Source organism: Scophthalmus maximus, chromosome 12 (genome assembly GCF_022379125.1).
Source record: "Scophthalmus maximus strain ysfricsl-2021 chromosome 12, ASM2237912v1, whole genome shotgun sequence".
Classification (NCBI taxonomy): Eukaryota; Metazoa; Chordata; class Actinopteri; order Pleuronectiformes; family Scophthalmidae; genus Scophthalmus; species Scophthalmus maximus.
In genome coordinates, this window is record NC_061526.1 from 5,954,294 (window position 1) to 5,972,431 (window position 18,138).

At 45.1% G+C, this 18,138-nt stretch overlaps 3 protein-coding genes across 6 annotated transcripts; 2 read left to right on the plus strand and 1 right to left on the minus strand.

Annotated features, from left to right (window-relative positions):
• Positions 1 to 806: 806 nt before the first annotated feature.
• mettl3 (methyltransferase like 3) lies at positions 807 to 14,480 on the minus strand. 4 transcript variants are annotated; one of them, XR_004786611.2, is made up of 14 exons: positions 14,228 to 14,480; positions 13,905 to 14,095; positions 13,355 to 13,807; positions 13,090 to 13,265; positions 11,828 to 12,041; positions 11,548 to 11,735; positions 11,423 to 11,461; positions 11,223 to 11,331; positions 10,982 to 11,047; positions 10,761 to 10,873; positions 10,529 to 10,664; positions 6,113 to 6,186; positions 3,335 to 3,379; positions 807 to 1,662 (listed from the first exon to the last, which is right to left on the minus strand). XR_004786611.2 is itself a non-coding variant. In XM_035619465.2 (12 exons), the coding sequence occupies exons 1-11, from the start codon at positions 14,328 to 14,330 to the stop codon at positions 10,550 to 10,552; spliced, it is 1,767 nt and encodes a 588-aa protein (XP_035475358.1). In that variant the 5' UTR covers positions 14,331 to 14,480; the 3' UTR covers positions 4,088 to 6,186; positions 10,529 to 10,549. The 4 variants fall into 4 exon arrangements, 2 of the variants coding, with proteins under 2 accessions (XP_035475358.1, XP_035475377.1); XR_007031950.1 differs by lacking the exons at positions 807 to 1,662; positions 3,335 to 3,379 and adding an exon at positions 4,088 to 4,861; XM_035619465.2 differs by lacking the exons at positions 807 to 1,662; positions 3,335 to 3,379 and having other exon boundaries at positions 4,088 to 6,186.
• On the plus strand, positions 4,125 to 10,309 carry si:ch211-237l4.6 (uncharacterized protein LOC446130 homolog). The gene is made up of 3 exons (XM_035619716.2): positions 4,125 to 4,266; positions 8,961 to 9,056; positions 9,151 to 10,309. Exons 2-3 carry the CDS (start codon positions 8,972 to 8,974, stop codon positions 9,321 to 9,323), a joined length of 258 nt encoding a protein of 85 aa, XP_035475609.1. The 5' UTR covers positions 4,125 to 4,266; positions 8,961 to 8,971; the 3' UTR covers positions 9,324 to 10,309.
• Positions 14,481 to 14,653: 173 nt separating the features above from the next.
• On the plus strand, positions 14,654 to 17,783 carry ttc5 (tetratricopeptide repeat domain 5). Its single transcript, XM_035619550.2, has 10 exons — positions 14,654 to 14,751; positions 14,856 to 14,936; positions 15,440 to 15,572; positions 15,691 to 15,902; positions 16,001 to 16,151; positions 16,304 to 16,395; positions 16,477 to 16,680; positions 16,856 to 17,070; positions 17,170 to 17,314; positions 17,404 to 17,783. The coding sequence occupies exons 2-10, from the start codon at positions 14,874 to 14,876 to the stop codon at positions 17,521 to 17,523; spliced, it is 1,335 nt and encodes a 444-aa protein (XP_035475443.2). The 5' UTR covers positions 14,654 to 14,751; positions 14,856 to 14,873; the 3' UTR covers positions 17,524 to 17,783.
• The last annotated feature ends 355 nt before the right edge of the window (positions 17,784 to 18,138 follow it).

An 18,138-nucleotide genomic window follows, 5' to 3' on the forward strand; every position in this document is an offset into this window, starting at 1 on the left:
AATGAGCTATATTGACTGTAAATGATCAAAATAAGTTTATCTTCTCAAACTAACTAGTTCAAATGGGCAAAAATCAGTGAGAGTAAATTTTGTGAGCAGAAATGCACAATTTTCCACGTACATCCTTTAAAGATAATTCAGTGGAGTTAAGAAACTACATTTTGAGGTATATGACAATGTTTTTGAGGTACATAATATTGATGCATTTTTAATAAATGCATAAAAGGAAGGCATTACATTAACATTACTACCCGTTTTGCTTATGCGTTTCCCCCCAACTTTACGGCTTCTTTTGCTCTGCTTTAATTATGTTGTGGAGAAGTGAACAAAGGTTTCATTTCTAAGTTTTGACAGGACTGTTCTGACGTCACATGAGAGACTCTGACGACGAGATACGGGCAAAAAGGCCGAAGGCAAATTAGAGACATTCTGCTGTCCTTTGCCCTCACATTGTTTATTCACTACACTCGGCATTATCAGCTGATTTACATGGTATGCAGACTCCCCCCACCCCCCCCCCCCCCCCCCCCCCCCCGTACTTCAGGATGAATGTAATCACCAAGAGCAATAAATGCACAGGAGTTCTCTATTGCCGACGTAAATACAACACATGTTAGAGAAGCACGAGATAAGTAACATAGGACACATAGGAGGCGACTGAGGAGAGAGGACTGTGACTGACGCTGCTGGAACCAGCCCAGAGCGACCTCAGCCAGCCCGTCCCGGTCCTGGCTCCACAGAAGCATGCCAACATCAACAGCAAATCAACAAACCCTGGGAAATGTGTGGAGGTCCGAGGGGGAGGGAGGGAGGGGGGAAACGTGGACTCGGGATCAGTACACATTCACAGAGCACTTGACTGGTTTGATCCTGCAATGGCCTAACTTCAGTTTGTATGTTATTATTTCAGTTTGCGTCTGATTTTATCTTTCGGGAAAATGTTTATGATATCAGGCTGAAGAATGAATCAATCATCATAATAGCCTCATTCTAAATGCCATTACACGGGCGTGGGACAACACGCACTTCGTGGCTCCTCCAACAACTTAAACAGAAACGCCTGGTGTAAACTACCTCGAAAATATTCATGTAAACTTCCTCAGGCAATGTTGGATCGTGACCTTTGTGGCTGGAGAAAATAAATCATCAACCAGTTTTGAAACTGGGGAACATGCCGCTGTAAGAGAGGGAAGAATGGTGAAAAAAATAATTTCTGCTGCAGAAAATAATGCTTACCTTTTATAGCTTTTCTCATAATGTTTGGTTGTGTTTGTTGTGCGTAGGGTCACAAGCTGAACATGTGGGAGACCAGTGACCAAACACTATACCCCTGATGAGGGGGTGTCATGAACTGATTGTGAATCTCTATGACTACAGTATATGTAATGCAGCCTGTTTAATACAACTTTAAATAATGACTGTTGGGGACATCCAATTCACACGGGATGATATAAGACATTATGTTGCTTCCTACTTGCCAACCAGTGCCACGCCATCACCCCCCCGGTGTCTGATATCACAGTGGCACTGCCAATGGGGCAGTGGGAGTGGTTCAAGTTGCTGATATCCGAGCCCCCTCGCGGGGCTCACAGGAAGCTGCCGCGCGCCCCTCGTAACCACATTCGGGCCACCCGAGGTCAGACGGGTGCGCTCGTCCTCGCCCTACAAGGAGAGGAACAAATGTGTCAATGCACAGAGGTGACACTGCAGAGGGGACTACTTGACTTTCTGCGAGGGCACCACAGTCACATCGGTGCAAGTTTTTGGAAACTGTTGCACAGAGAAAAAAGAAAATGGCTGTTGTTTTAAACAGTTTCCATGAAATTTGTTTGTAGAATTTTTTTTTTTAAATCACTCACACTTTTTCTTGTTTGATTTAATTAGATGAACATTTTTTTTACGTTCAATTCAAAACCATAATTTCATAGTGGGAGTCTACTGTCCTGCCGTCAATCATCACACAGAGCAGATTTAAAATTAGAGACACTGAGCTTTTATCTACAGCTGGTCTGCACTGTTCAGAATGCAACCTTGTGTGAGACAATATTATATTGCACAACGTTGACATTTCCATATGAACCCGGAGTGTGGCTGAGTCCCCGTTGAAGTTCGCAGTCCAGGATCAGGATTTATGAAATGCCCCCCCCCCCCGCTCTCGCACAGACCGTTTCCCGGGGTGATTTCTGACCAGCGGGCTCAGGCTCACTCTGAGAACTCGTCTCGGTAAATTTCCACCAGGACAAATCCCCGCGGCCGATGAGGTGGCCTCAATAAGCCCTGAACTAGAACGCTCATAGACGGCTACAGGCCACCCAATGGGCGGACAAGCGCGAGCACAATATTCTTGTTCAGGACCGTCAGACAGAGAGAAAACATTGTCTTCAGAGTCTGTGTGTGTGGGGGGGACTCGTTCATGCTGGAAGCAGCATATGACCCCACCTTAATTCCTTTAAAACATCATTTACTTGGCATTTAATATACCGAGAATGTCATGTTTATGCAGAAGTTCTTTCACAACAACATTTCGAAAACGGTGGAGATGAGCCAGGAAACAGGCGAGTACTTGTCTGTAGTTGATTCAGAGTCAGGATTTCAGCCATCAGATCAAGTTTTTGGACCGACAGAGAAAACCAGGAACATTTAGGGGCGAGAAAAGTATAATTGCTTAGTGAGTGGGATTGTATTTGACAAAAAGTGGGTGAGACGGTTGCCGGTTAATTCTTCTTGGTAGATTTGATCCACTCCAGATTAAAACCCCCCTCGCTCTAACAAGAAAGGGATTTCCTCTACAGCCAGGTCTCCCTTGTGTTTTCTAATGCTCAAACACTTTTGCTTCATATGCAAATTCTCAGAGGTCACATACTATATGTCATTTCCCAAGGCTAACGCCCAATCTCGTCACGTTAAAGACAGAATCCACCCGTTTATCCGGATCCGCTCCAAAATTGGGTCAAGCCCCACCCCCACAGAGAAACGATAATGAAAACATAACTTACTTGATGGAGATGAAACAAAATATTTGAAACTGACTCACGGTGAGGGTAAGACATATCCCTTTGTTTTCACGTCATCTATTTATCAGATTTCTCTTTCATCGAGGGACGTGCGTTTTTCTTTTTGTGTGTATGGATGGATGGGTGTGTATTTTAAGGTGTTAACTGACATATATCTGCTTGTTTTGCAATCATATTTGCTGATGTAGAAGTATAACAGTCCCGTAACAGTGATAAGAGTGGAAAAACTTTATATAGCATGACATAATACGAACATGCATGTAAATATAGTGGGAAGTAAAATAAGAAATAAGTAAAAAATTTAAAAAACACAATCCTACCAGCGCCAGGGATGACATCCTGCGGTTGACAGTGACCTCTGACCTCTGTGAAGAGGACAAGGGATAGAGGAATGAGTCATTGTACATATCGGAATATGGCTAATAAGAAGAGATAAGATAAGGAGATAAGAAGTCTTTATTGTCATCATATTACAATAATTACAACGAAAATTGCGAATGCCCCTCACAGCGGTGCGTGAAGAAACTATATCGCACACATCCGCATATAACATAAAACACACACACGCACAAAGTAAACCACATTGCACATTGTATACCAACTTTCGTCATGACACAAGGGCAGGTAGGTTGTGATAAATAATAAATACACACTGCACTGATCTTAATAATGAACAAGAACAAATGAGTCCACTGTTAGAAAGTGAGCACCTCTTTTTATTTTTTTGCTAACAGGTCGGATCACTTTGATTTATAGTTTTAATGAGTCACTTAAGGAGAGAGTAATTATATCAACGAATATGCGGTGGCAAAACAGAGCAAGGCACGCAGCGTAAGTGCAGTATGTGCAGTGTGCCGCGGGATGGGTGGGAGGCAGAGGATGAGGACAGGACTGGGAGGGAGGGAGGAAAGGAGGAGGGAGGAAGCAGGCGTGTCCACTCACTCACTCACTCACTCACTCATGCTCCAGGGATTAGCTATTTAAAGTTCAGTCGCTGCGCGTCGCAGGAACCTTTTCCATTGCCAACAGCGGACGCAGCAGGACGCACGGCACTGCGCTGTGCTCAGGGGACAGACACACACACACACACACACACACACACACACACACACACATACATACACACACACACACACACACACACACACACTGAACCACTTTCTGATGAGAGAAGAGTGAGTTGAGACTGGGAATCACTACCAAGAAGATCCACTTTTCCCCGCTGGCTCTCTGCAAAGGTTTTTCCCAACAGGTAGGAAACAGCACTCAACTTATTTCAAACTGGATTTCAAGAAAAAGTAGAGTATATCTGTTTTGGGTGAAATAAAGAATCAGGATGAATAAAAAAGCGTGTGCTATGAACACAGCTTCACTCTTTATTGGGTCGTGGAGCAGGGGGTGTGTCAGTGGGAGGGTTCCTCGTCATGAATCTGTGCTGCTGCTTTTAGTGGAAAAACCTCATGTCCAGGTTTTTTTCCGCGTCACCTGTTGCTCTCCGACTCCTAAAAAACTCTGCGGGTTCATCTGGCATCCTCTTCAGGCTGTTGATTCCGACACGGTGGATATCGCCCTCACACTCAGAATATGGCCGAGCGGCTGCAATTGTTCATTGTCAAGGAGACAGACAGAGGGATAAGCGATGCGCCCACAGTGCCGCTCCAGGTGAAAGCTCAGATTAACCTGTCGTTCAACCCTTCCACCTCCTGCAAGAGCTCTTCATGTTTTCCCAAACTTAAAAAAAAAGGTCAGGGGCAGGAAAAAGTTGGAGGTTTGTCATTTTTTGGACTCAACTGAACCACTTGAGTTGGACTTGAGCAGTGCACAAATACTCCATCACAGGTTAGGGGCTGTAGGAAAATGATCAGGGGGCAGAAAGTATAAGTAAAATCCTTTTTTTTTTTTTTTAATTTTAAAGAAGCAGAGCAATTTAATTTTTTTCATCCCAGATTTCCTTTTCAATATATTCACGAGACAGTTGCATAAAAGAGACAACTTTTCACTTGCACTTCTTCTTCCACGTGCAACAGACAACATGTCCCCCTCTCCATGTCAGGGTTTAGTTATAATGTGCAATGTTGGTTGCTACCAGTGCTACACAGTTGGATTATTTTTGACATGTAACTGGACAGATGCCAAGAAGAGGGTTCAGCCTGTTCAGGGCCAAAACCTTATTTTTTTTCTTTTTTTAACTTTTTTCAGCTCACGTCACCACTTCAATAACTTTCACACGGCCCCTAAAAGCCCTGCACACTTATGTAAAAGTGCATAAAACATCTTCACTTCAGAGTGTTACTTTTTATTTACTGATGCATTAACATGCAACTAACGTTGGTTTAATCTATTAAGACACCTTTTTATAATATATAGAAGTAGATTAATATGTTGTAGTTGGAAAATGATTGACAGGAAAGTAGCAGCTGTCGGATAAAGGCAGAGCAGTAAAAGTACAAAATTTGCATCTGAGGCAGAGCAGCAGTATAATAGAGGTCTTTAAAAACGCAGACCTTGACTATATGCACTCGAGTCATTTCCCATCAGTGAAAACAACCGACATGATTGTCATTATTTGGACCTAAAAGCCGCTTTATCCGGTGAATATGAAAGGAAAGAGGATTGTAGGCTGCTGTTAATGGACAGACACACTGATGCAGGTACACATGCACGGCGTGTGTGTGTGTGTGTGTGTGTGTGTGTGTGTGTGTGTGTGTGTGCGTGTGCGTCATCCACCCTGGCAGGCCTGTGTGAAGCTCTGTGCTCAGGGCAGTGACACAGGACCGCACTATTTCTTTTTCTTTCTTCTTCCCATAAAGCCCCAGGGGACTGAGCGTAAAAGGGCGGCTCAGTGGAAATGTGGAGCTGCAGAAAAACGATTCTTATCGACTGCTGCACGTTTCGACATTGTTTACTAAGCTGATGAGGGGAGTTGAGAGTGGGCCTAGTTTCTAATGTGGGGGGGAACAAATGGAAAATACATGTAGGCATCATGGACTCGAAGTAGATTAACTCCAACGCAAATTCCGACCAAATAATAACAACACGTCACAGGTCACGTGTCACACACCGCAGATAACAAGTCACAAGTCAGAAAAGCCGCTCACCGACGGTCCCCCCGGAGGGACTGAGTGTGAATTTCCACGTCATTCCGCGGCTGCGCGTCGCCCACATCGGCTGCCTGCAGGCAAAACATGAAAAATAGGTCAAGCACAAGTTTCAGCCCCTTCCCCTATTTGTTCTCTTTTTAAAAAAAACAACTTTTCTCACGTCTCCATTCCCATTTTTTTTCTAAAGGTTATGTTTCCACAAAACTTGGCGAGAGGATGGGACGTGGGCCCAGAAAGAACCCGTAACTCAAATTTTTTTGCATAGATCCCGGCCAGGGGTGGAAATTTGGTGCAGCCATAATTGGATTCAAATGGAACGTGTTCTTTCCACCCGTGTACAATTGTATTTCAAATTAATCACGTTTATTTAATAATAATAAAAACAGCAACTCGTCACTCGGCATATGGTGTGGATGGCGACCCGTGGTTACATCTCCTGTCTATATCTTCTACTGGTTTTTCTTTCTGTGGTCAATGTGGGTACTCTCTGCTTTTCTCTCTCTCTCTCTCTCTCTCTCTGTGTGTGCGTGTGTGCGTGCGTGCGTGCATGTTTGCCATCTGAGGTTGTTTTTCTCCTCCAGTCTCCCAGGCTGCTGTTTGCTGCCAGACCCCCACAACCAATCATGATCTCAGGCCAAAATTCCTCACCACTGACCAGGCCCTTAATATTGTGTGTGTGTGTGTGTGTGTGAGTGTGCACCCTTCTTTGAAAACTAGTGAGACAAATGTGTACATTCGCTGACTTACCAAAGAATTTTTAATATGTAATTATCTGTTCAAGCATAATTTTAACTAGATAAAATTACAGTATCTGCCCCCACCTCCCCCGCGCTTTCTCCTCTCACAATGTGTCCTGCTATAATGTGAGTTCTCGTCTCGACTGGAACCTCCACATTGCCGCCACCATAATGGGTCCACTGTGTCTGTGAATGGGATATAGGATTTCAGAGGCACACCTGAGCGAAACAGAGAGCAGGGAGGTGTATGAGAAAAACTGAGGATCTGTGGATTTGGAGACGGAGTTGTCCGTTCTGTCCTCTGGCACGTCGTCTGCAGAGAGCTACAGCGGCACTGTGGCCGTGTGTGTGTGTGTGTGTGTGTGTGTGTTTGTGTGTGTGTGTGTGTGAACAGTAGTACGTGTGAGCTGTCACGTCTCCCTGAAATGTCCTCGCTGAGTGAAGCAGGACCCGCGGATTAGCGGTAAACAGTGGAGGGGAGGGGGAGGAAGAAGGCGTTAGTCCAACACTGCCCCCCTGTATGTTTCAATCATAGGTTACGGTTTGTCATCAGATATCACAAATCTTTCCCTCTGTGATTAGTGAACAATGGAGCTCAGACTAGTGGATTATCACACGAGTGGGGGGGGGTTTTCTCATCAGACTTACGAGGTCTGCGTTTTTTTAGGTCTGCTGGGAGGATTTTCATGTTGGAAAAATGCACCAAAGTTAAAATATTTTTGACTAATTGGGATCCATTTTTCTAAATTAAAAATGAGACACAAAAAGTCTTGTCCATGTGGTTGTTTGGCATCTCACTGTAGTTGTTTTTACTTTGTTTCTCTCTGCCTGTGTCATTTTGCGTCTTTTGAGCCATTAGTTGTGTCTCTTTGTAGTTGTTTTGAATCTCTTTGTGGTCAGATAACATCTTTTTTCCATTTTTGTCTCGTTCTTTTTCTAATCAAAGGCAGATTTCATTTAAATAAAGACGTCACAGAAGAGGTTAAAGGAATTTGGATCTTGTCCAGATCTAATTGGGTGTGTTCTTTACAAAACCATAACCCATGAGCATGTTGTTATTCATGATGTAGTACCTAGGCCCGATATAGACACTGACTGTGTCTGACACTACTGATGTTTGATCCTGTAAAGTTATAGATTAAAGTTCAGCTAACGGCCAGTAGCTTTAAGGTTAAGTTACACGACTCTTTATTTTTTACTCCTACAATAGAAACAGTTGCAATCCCTCGGCTCCATTTCTCTTGACCTATTTCTTCAACCTGATTAGACTAAAATAAATAGCTTTCCCCCCACACCGCTGTTGGCAAATAGAGCTCCGGCCACTATCTCGTGGCCCTGACGTTATCTTATCTCTCAAGAGCTGCCACAAATCGAAGGGCAATCCTCGAGGGGGCGATTATCAATTTGACTTTACTTGTTGCACAGTCGATCAGATCAAAGACGGGGCCGTACGCTCGGGGACAGATCTGGGGTCTAGATCTCTGTTGACAAACAGAGTGCACTGTAAAGCTACAGAGATTAAATTGGCCGACTGAGAGGAACCAAAGCTTTTCAAGGTCTTCAAATCAAAAGCACAGTCTCTGCGGGGGAATCCACTTGTTTGCCTGCCAGTCACAACACAGCACACATCAGACGGCCGCTACGTCATCGGTGTTTGAGGGCTTACAGATTGTCTGTGGCTGCTGTAGCCCAGTGACGTGCCTTTTTCCAGGATTAGACAGTGGGCAGGCTGATGATAATGATGGGACTGTAATCGGTGACCAAATGACTGGTTGCTGGAACGCCGTGTCATATTGTCAGCTTACATCAAGCAGAGGTACATGATCCTAATTCCATTAAACTGTGACCGGGTGAGGAGATGTCAGCGGACCTGGACACTCAGGTCTGCTGTCAGTGTGATAAGGCAGCTTAAAGGTGAGCTGCAGGGGAATATAGCGTGCTGGGATAATTCTGCATTGTGTCCAGCTGCGGTTTGTCAGTGTTGGTGTCGAGCATGGATTTAAATGGGAAACGCTGGGACTTACAGGGAGGGGGCGGGTTCATTTCTTCAACAGTTTATTGCCACTTCTTTTATATTCACGCATCTGTTCACTCTCCACTCTCTGCAGGTGACTCTGTCATGGGCGTGAAGATGCTGCAGTGTTTCCCTTTCTACAGACGCTGTAAAGAGCGCTGCAAGAGCAGGCAGTGTCCCCCAGCCACAGGTGAGGAGCAACCACAGTCGGGACTAAAGTCAATAAGATTTCATGATAATACAGCCCTGATAAAGCCTGACTGTCTTATCTTCCGCCCCCTCAGTTCCCATAGAGGAGATGAAGCCCCGTCTTTCCTCGACGATGTCCTGGGGCAGCGACAGTGACGGGGCGGGAAGCCTCAGTCGAGGCTCCCAGATCTACTTTTCCACCAAGGCCCGGCTGTCGTTCAGACACCAGCTGGACAGCAACATCAACGCGGTGGACGCCACCTACTGAGGAGAACGAGGGGGAGGCAGAGGAGATAAACGGACTCACTCACACACCTCTGAGCCTGTGGTACAGACGTGGGAGCCTGATAACCGAGCACATGCATCTATCGTCACCTTCAGATTTCAGCAGCAGCAGCAGCAGCTGTGAACAGGCCACGATTCGCGTCTGACCCCTCCTCTGTCCCTGCTGCCGACACAGAACTCTCCATGATTAATCAGACTGAATAAAAGGAAAAAAAACACTGACATAGACTGAAGTACTTTAAGAAAATCCGAATTTCTACATGGAGCGGGATCCACCGACGAAAGAGAAGACGAAAAAGACTGTCACCACCAACAAGTGCATTATTCTTTTGTTTCCTTTTGGGCGGGTGGGTGAAGAGTTTTAGTTTTTCTACCATTTTTAAAAATGTCTTTTCTGAAGACGACATCATGGCCCAGAGACGTGCTTCAAAAAGCAGGATGAGGCAGTTGACGGTCAAAGTATGTCGATGAATATCTCCATCATCCTGAGCTAATTGTATTTTAAAATCAACCAAGGCTTTCTAATCCTGCTCTGTGACACAAAATCCTGCTTTTTATCTTATTTTATTCTTTTAATACATTAACTCTAATTCTAGAACAAATGCACGAGGGGTCATGTTGACGTTTTATATTTGCAGGTTTATTCAACAGCTGCCCCTGGTTCCTCTTTGTAAAAGCATTAAGTAAACTGAGCTGCACAGCATCTACATTTCAATTAGGTATTTTAAATCATACTTGCTCATTTCTTTTGGTCTATATTTTCATGATTTAAAACACTCCTGGTTGTATTTGATATTAAAATGATTTGACATTATTAACAAACCCTAAGTGCAGCTTATTTTTTGACATGTTTTATCATTTGACGCAAAACTAATCGACAGCTTTTTCAAATCCACAGTGTGTCAGAAGAGAAAATCATCTTTATTCTTTACTAACAAAATAATAATGTACATAAAAAATTTGTTTTTATTGATGGTGAGTGTGAAGTTTTTCTGCATTAAATAGGGGGACCACAAACATTAACGCATAAGAGAAATTCACACACTTTCACTTTTCACTTTTCCTCATGTGGTTTCATTTCTTCACCGAGACACCGACAATGTATCTTGTTAACGAGATTTATTTAAAGAAAAAATAGTTCATTAGTATAAAAAAAGGAAAACAATCTATATACAAACTTCTCCAGACCTGTGAACACAGACGATGTCATCACTGCAGGTTTTTGGGTTTGGAGATGTCGCCGTCTGGATAACGCTCCTTGAACCGAGCCACGACCTCGGGATCCAACAGATGGATGCCGTCAAGCTGGTTTCCAAGAGTTACCCTGGAAGGGATACAAAGTAAAAGAATTACTCCAAACGCACATAACAAGTGTGGAAGAGTTTGTTTTTCTTTACATGAGAGCACGACGGCACGTTACCAGTTGGGCTGGACGTTGTGGGGTCGACCGAACAGCTCGATCTTCCTGGTGCCGGGCGACAGTCTCTCGATCATGCCGTAGATTTCATCCGGCTTGTGACTGGTGGAGCGGACCTGCGGACACAGAGAGAGCCGAGTTCAGTGAAGCAAACTTGTTTCAGGATGAAGGAGCAACGTGGGGTCAAACTGCAGCACGTTGGATGGAAGAAACAAGTTGTGCACCTCGGCCACGATGACGTCGCAGTCCAGACCTCTGTTGAATCCCTGCGGGTTTCCCTTCACGCCCACCTGTAGAGAAACACATGCTTTGGTTTATGTTGAAGACGCAAGAAAAAAAATGAGATAGCAGCAAAAATTTAAATACAAGAGGTAAAAGTCCTCGAGCTTGGAGCTGAGCAGATTCATGCACGTGAGAGAGACAGATGCAAACACAGCATGTGAGATGATTAACATGTGAACATACAAGACAGTGCTCCTTCCCGTGATTCAGCCAATGGCCCGTCCTCCCGGTGCGGATGATCCTCTGGAGCTGGTTGGTTTTCACCCATATGATTTCATCCACGCGATCGTAACTTGGAGAGGAAAACAATACAGAGACAAAATGAGAAAATGTATAAAACCGATGACTTGTTGGTGGGATATGCACAGAAGGGAAAGACTCACCCCCAAAGACTGAGGCACTCTCTGCCCAACTCCATCGCCCTGCACGAAGAGAGGAGCAGAGGAGACGATGAGTTTGATCGAACAAAACTAGATCTGGACGTGCAGGAACACGACCCTTCAGTTACCTGCCAGTGACCCAGAGGAAGAGGAAGCCGTCGTCCTGCAGGATGGGGATGTTGAGTCTCCTCATCTCGTCGTCGGTCAGCGTGCCATAGGGCAGCTCCATGTGGATGTCCCAGGGGGGGTCGGCCATCACCACGGCAAACTTACCCAGGACGGAAACGTCCAAGACGCGGATATCACAGCAGATCCACTGGGAATTAAATTCACAGACACAAATATAAATTTCTATTTGTTGCAGTCTTACACCATCTTCTCTCCTTGCCTCTCCACGTTCTTCCTCACCTGCGAGGGGAACAGCTTGCCCTCGTTGCTGTCCGTGTCCTCGGCGTGGAGGCCGAGCTCCGTTGTGCCCGCCTGGGGCCCCAGCAGGCTCCCCTCCGCCTCTGGAGGGCTGTCGATCTCGTAGTGGACGTACTTGCACGTGTCCATGTGGAAACACGTGTTGAGGAAGGAGCAGTCGCCGAGGCTCTCGTCCGTGTGCTTGTTGATGATGCGACTGGGGGAGGAAACGTACATCACAGAGTTACACAGCTTCATAAACATGTTTGTGTAATGCCTTTTTTTAAACAACTTCAGGTTTGAATGAAAATTAATGAAAGAAAAATTATAAAAGAATAAGATGCATTCTTTTGAACATGATTTTAACTTCTCAGATTGATGAATTTTAATTATTTTTATAAGCTCGATCATCCAGTATTTCACAAGAAAACAATGACAATGACGTAATCGATTTTACAACATATTAAGATGAATTTAGGGGAGCACCGCCTGAGAGAAAAAGATTTTGCATGAGGAAATATATATATATTTTATAAATATTTTCAGAGAAATCCAAGTAACAAGGTACATCGCCCTTCTTTTACCTTGATTACAGCGCCCCCCCCAGGCCAAATCGAGTATTATCTAACATTGAAGTTCAAATCAAGTTCATAATTTATTTAAATTAAGCATGATACTTGGAATCTGTTGGATTTTTTTGATTTGTGAAATCGACAATAAATAATTTGTCAACTTTAAGTATATGTCAACTTTGTATTTTGATTTAAATGTCAGCACATTTTCTCCTGAACAATTTGTACAGCTGAAACTCTTTGTGAGAGATAGCACATATTCCCATAATAATACAAACTTTATTATTTATTATTATTATAACTTAAAATTGTATTTATTTATTTTAATATATCTAATTCTGTGGTATAGTTTTTCACTTATTGGTCTGATACTTAATGTTCCTGCCTTTACCTTTCTCCCTGTACTTACAGTACTTGCTTTTTCATTTGTTTTGTTCGGCACCAAAACACCAAAGCAAAAACCTTGTATGTGAAAACCTCTCTGGTTATAAACACAATTCTGATTATGAAGACAGAAGCTTTATTAAGAGAGGGTTAGGGTTACAATTTACAGAATCCTGAATTCAAAAGTCTGTGACCAAAACAAAAAGGCATTTCAACCTACGAAATCTGCTCTGAAGTTTCTGATAAAAGGATTTCATGACATGAACGCAGATGGAGGGAGTTCGGAGAGTGACGCTGAGGATCACTGACCGGAAGTGTAACTTGGTGCACGGCTTGGGCGTGTCCCCGGAGCGCACACACTCCTCTTTGGTCCCGTGGTCGCAGAACTCCTGGACCTGAGCTCGGCCGCGAGACCGAAACTTCTCCACAATGGACTGCTCCTTGGCCGTGCTGGTGTTGAGCAGCTCCAGAATCTCCCTGCTCATCTGCACACACATAACATTCACATGACGTCATCACGACAGCTTTCACACCTCCATACTCTGAATCGGACATGATTATCATCCCCTCTTACCTTCTTGCTCTGCTGCTCTTTTGTGGACTGTTGGTTCAAGAGGCTCTCGATCTCCATGTCCATATGAGACGACTGGCCTTTGTTACTCCTGCCCTTCTTGTCGGCACCGCTCCCCGACGCCGAAGGCCCTGCCAGCTGTGAGGAGGATGCTGGCGTCAGGGAGATGGAGGACATGCGTGGTGGGGAAGCGGGGCGTTGCAGCGAGGGCGAGAAGCCTGCAGTTCTCTTGCTGTGGGTTTGCTCTTCTGCTTTTCTCTTGACTCCAGTCGGTCGGGCTCCGGCCCCGGAACCGATCATAGGCCATAGTTTTGTGTGATCCACGGAGATGATGACCGTGGGGGAGGAGGCCGACGAGGAACAGGCCGAGGTGGACTGCCGGACCTCGATGAGATCCTGGGCGGAGAACTTGAGCAGCAGACTCTGGATGCACCCGTGAGTGACAGCAGGTTCAGACTGCGAGCAACAACCAAGGAGAACACGATGAATTAAAACGACAGTTACTGACGCGGCCGTAACGCTTTTCTATATAAACTCACAAAGAAAGACTCACGATGTTGAGTTCATTCGTGATGGCGAGAGAGTCTGTGGGGAGTGACAGACTCAGGTCAGACAGATATCCCAGCAGCCTCTTCTCCAGCTCAGGGTCCGGTGGTTTCTCCGTCTCCTCCTGAGAGGTGGGTGGAGCTGACGGAGCCGGGCTGTCGCTCCTGGCCGCGGGAGCCTCTGTGCTGCTTCCACCATCTACATGAAGGAGAAGGGACGACAGCGGGAATAAACTAAGTTTAACTTTATAAATCGGATCGATAAGTTGATAACAAAAACAATCGTTGTATCTGCCGCCCCGGTTGGTTCCCCCTGGTCTATGGTTCGTACCCGCGGACAGTTGCGCGGGGTCCTTCCGCCGCCGCTGCAGCCTCTCCCGCAGAGAGTCCAGCTGCTTCTTGTGCGCCTGGATGTTGCTCCATGTGTCCGACATGACGATCTGCGTTCAACGGCCACAAAAACAAAAACACAAACAGCAACAGCCGCCGGAGCGAACGACTTGGCGGCAACAGATGAGATGAACACTGTCCGCCGAGCAGGGAGCGACGAATGTATGGTGCACCGCGAAAAAGTGTCGGACCGGCAACATGACTGAAGGGTTCCGACTGACAAACGCCATACCCTGACGCTTATTTTATCTACATTAAATACAAATATTATGAATTCACGAGCGCGTATTGAAATCGTATATTTTAGGCACTTAAACTCCAAGGTTTGTGTCTTTTTGAACTTTTTAAGGATGTCCATTGTCGGAATCATTTTCAGGGCGGACCGCTCCAACTTCCGGCGTCACTGGAATTAGAGCCCTTGTTTCCTGTGTGCCAGCAAAACTAATTGAATTCGCGATTGTCTGTGTGAGAAATTCGATGTTTTCTGCCAACACATTAACAGCAGAGCTTTAGGTTTTAATACCCGCTGCGTAACCCGCTTACATTCTGTTTCCTCCTGGCCGCTAAAGAAGGCAAAACACGCAAAGATGGCGGCAGACGAGAAGAGTGGCGAGCCAGTGAAAGACAAAAACGAGCTGCACATTTTCAAGGCAAGTCCTAAATATCACTTAATATCCTACAGATTCTTAAATCCAGCCGAGTGTCTCGAGTTGTCGTGTTCTGTCGAGTTCGTGCGCGCGGCACTTGTCGTGCGTTGCCTGTCAGTTTGCTTGTTGGGACGACTTATTACTATAGCAACTGGCTGTAAATGTCAAGCTAACAGTATATGTTGCTTTCTTCGCGTGGTGTGCATTCATCACATTAAACGTTCAAAGTGTAGTGTGAGCAGAGAAAAAATTGAACTTGTGTTAAACGTGTATTATAATATGCATGTTTTTTTGAATCTGACCTACTTAATTTTTTTCACCAGATTGTCAGTGTGCATCAGAACGCACACACCAGCATCACTTAATCATTTTCCAACAACCACATACATTTTTTTTTACACACCACTGGGACTAACACAGGTGCATATGTGATCATGATTTAATTCTAATAATTTATCTATTTTTCACATCCACCTACCTCCCCCCTCCTCGTCTGTCCGTTACAGGAACTTGTGGATGAACTGTATAATTTCAGAGATTGCTACTTTGAGACTCACAGCATGGAGGAAGCTGGAAGGAAACAGAGTGATGTCATGCAGGAAATGGAGAGGACGCTGAAGACGCTAGAGGAGAAAGGAGGTGATTGGGGCGTTTTGCACGAACCAGCGCCGCCGCGTTTGCACCTTCAGTTTTGCAGAATGTCACGAGACGACACGGCCCGCTCTTTATCTGGTGTGTGCTCACGATTTCTCCACAGATCGCTACAAGAACAAGGCCGAGTTCCTGCTGCAGAGGGGCAGGTGTCTGAATGTAGCGCCGGACTTCAGCACCGTGGCGGAGGAGTGCCTTTCCCGGGCCGTGAAGCTGGAGCCCGGCCTGGTCGAGGGCTGGAACACGCTGGGGGAGCAGTACTGGAAAAAAGGAGACCTTGTCGGTGCCAAGAACTGCTTCACCGGAGCATTGCAGCAGGTGCTGTGGAAAGAGAGGAACAGAGAGATCTGTTGTCCAGTTAATTCGCAGCCCGTTTCTGAGCACTAAGCTGTCTGTGATTCATATTCTGACTGCAGAGCAAGAACAAAGTGTCTCTACGTAACCTGTCCATGGTGCTGAGGCAGCTGCCAGCGGCCGACGGCGACACGTGTACTAAACAGGTGCTGGAGAGTTTGGACATGGCCCGACAAGCCGTCCAGCTGGATGTCACCGACGGGACGTCTTGGTGTGAGTAGAGTGTCCAGAGTCCAAGAGGAAGCGGAGAGGATGAGGACAGTGTTGTGAGGATGTGGCTGAGCGCAGATGCAGATTATAACTAGAAATAAAAACAGACATTATTACATTAAAAAAATAATGTGCTGCCCTTGTTGTCTTTACAGATATCCTGGGAAATGCTGATGTTTCCATGTTTTTCACCGGCGGTCAGAATCCGCGGTTTTCTCAACAAGCTTTTGGTGCCTATGCACAATCTGTGAGTACACAAACAACTCATTAATTTCACTGTTAAAATTATTCACTGTATTGATGTTTTACTCCTCTCCTACCTTTGCAGGAGAAAGTGGACAGAGCTGCCTCCTGTTACCCGGAGCTGCACTTCAATCGAGCGACTCTGTACCAGTACGAGGAGATGTTCGGGTCCGCGCTCGACGGCTACAGCCGTGCGGCGGCGCTCGACCCGGGCTGGAAGGAGCCTCCGCAGAGAGAGAAGCAGCTGTTGGAGTATCTGGAGAAGGTCACCGCACTCGTGCAGAACAAGGTGGGTGAACGCGTCGGTTAAGGATTTGTGTTTTATCCTTTAGTCTGTTTTTTTAGAAACCATAATTCACTTGTTTTGACGCGTCAAGACCTCTTTTTTTTAACCACAAGGTGGCGGCAAAGGGAAGGCATATTATTTGTTTAGCTCATAACCTTCAGTGTGCATTTCTCCTCAGGGGAAGGTGAAGGCGCGTCGGTTACGGACCATGCTCTCGAACCTCAACACGTCGGCGTTGGGTCCCTGCTCATCCCCTGAGTTTCGATCGCCCACAGGCCGCGTGGGTAGCCTGGAGCCTCGAACGCTTTCCTCCCTCTCCCACGGCCATAACGCCGGTCTGGCCGCCTTGGGCAAGGTTGTGTTCAGCCTGGCCTCTGAGGATCGAATGGCATTGTGAGTGCAGCATAGTCAACTTAACTCTTTATGTGATAGCAGAGGAGTTCTTCTTTTTTGGAGTAGTCTTGTGATAATCTTGATCTTTCTTTTCCTCAGTACGTTTGGTATGGTGGACAGTGAGGAGACATGTATGGTGGTGATGGTTTACAACACAGCGGACAGCTGGGGTGTCCTGATAGGAGACACCGTAGTCATTCCTGAACCTCAGGTCAAACGACACAGTATAACACATCAAGACAAGGTCAGTGTTTCACGCTTGTTGTTAAAAATTCACTGAAAAATGTCTGTGTGTGTTTGTCTGACTTTCACTCTTCCTTCTCTCTCTGGCAGACATTTGACTTCAGAAGTATACGAGTGGACTCTCCTCTGCTGCTCATCGTGAACGGAAAGAAACAAAACATCCGAAGTCAGATCGCCGCCTCGGTCAGCTACAAGCCTCAGAGTGAATGAGCCGAGCTGAAGTCGGGAAGCGATTGGACCAAGTTGCTGGAAATGGAGGAACAGTTTTTGGGATATTTATGGAAGTTTGAAGACTCCGAAGTTTGTGCCTGTTGTACGTGTCGTTTTGTAAATAGAAACCACCCCGTTACGTTGTCTTTAGAGAGACGGTCTGTTTATATTTATAAATATTTCTTCTTTTTTTTTAATTATTCCTGTGTTCTGCCGACAACATGGAGTTTGTAAATTAATAAAATCTGTCCTGATGACAATGGGATGTCAGAATTATGAATTATCAGTTTATCCTAAAAAAAACCCGAACACCTACATTTAGTTATTCAGTGACATAAATGCAGAAAATGGAAATGGAATTTATCTATTTTGGCTCACATTTTTCATGAAACCTTTTGGTGCCATATTGTATCTATTTCCAAAATATTTTTGGCACAGCTAGGTTGACACACTATCTCCATAAACATAAACTTTTAAAATAATCACATGAAAATACAGCAAGAAAAATTTTGGTTAATTAAAAAAAATTATATATATATATATAAAAAATACATAAAATATACTGTATTTTAACTTTCTTTCACTGGACTTGAAATGCAATTTACAAAGACGGGA

Excerpts from the sequence above, each read along its gene's own strand:
- mettl3 (XM_035619465.2), bottom strand. The coding sequence starts at position 14,330 with ATGTCGGACACATGGAGCAACATCCAGGCGCACAAGAAGCAGCTGGAC. Across the intron at positions 12,042-13,089 it reads TGCACCAAGTTACACTTCCG|TCGCATCATCAACAAGCACA; the intron begins GTCAGTGATCCT and ends TTCCTCCCCCAG. Across the intron at positions 10,665-10,760 it reads CACAACGTCCAGCCCAACTG|GGTAACTCTTGGAAACCAGC; the intron begins GTAACGTGCCGT and ends TATCCCTTCCAG.
- si:ch211-237l4.6 (XM_035619716.2), top strand. The coding sequence starts at position 8,972 with ATGGGCGTGAAGATGCTGCAGTGTTTCCCTTTCTACAGACGCTGTAAA. Across the intron at positions 9,057-9,150 it reads GCAGTGTCCCCCAGCCACAG|TTCCCATAGAGGAGATGAAG; the intron begins GTGAGGAGCAAC and ends CCGCCCCCTCAG.
- ttc5 (XM_035619550.2), top strand. The coding sequence starts at position 14,874 with ATGGCGGCAGACGAGAAGAGTGGCGAGCCAGTGAAAGACAAAAACGAG. Across the intron at positions 15,573-15,690 it reads GACGCTAGAGGAGAAAGGAG|ATCGCTACAAGAACAAGGCC; the intron begins GTGATTGGGGCG and ends ATTTCTCCACAG. Across the intron at positions 16,396-16,476 it reads TTGGTGCCTATGCACAATCT|GAGAAAGTGGACAGAGCTGC; the intron begins GTGAGTACACAA and ends CTACCTTTGCAG.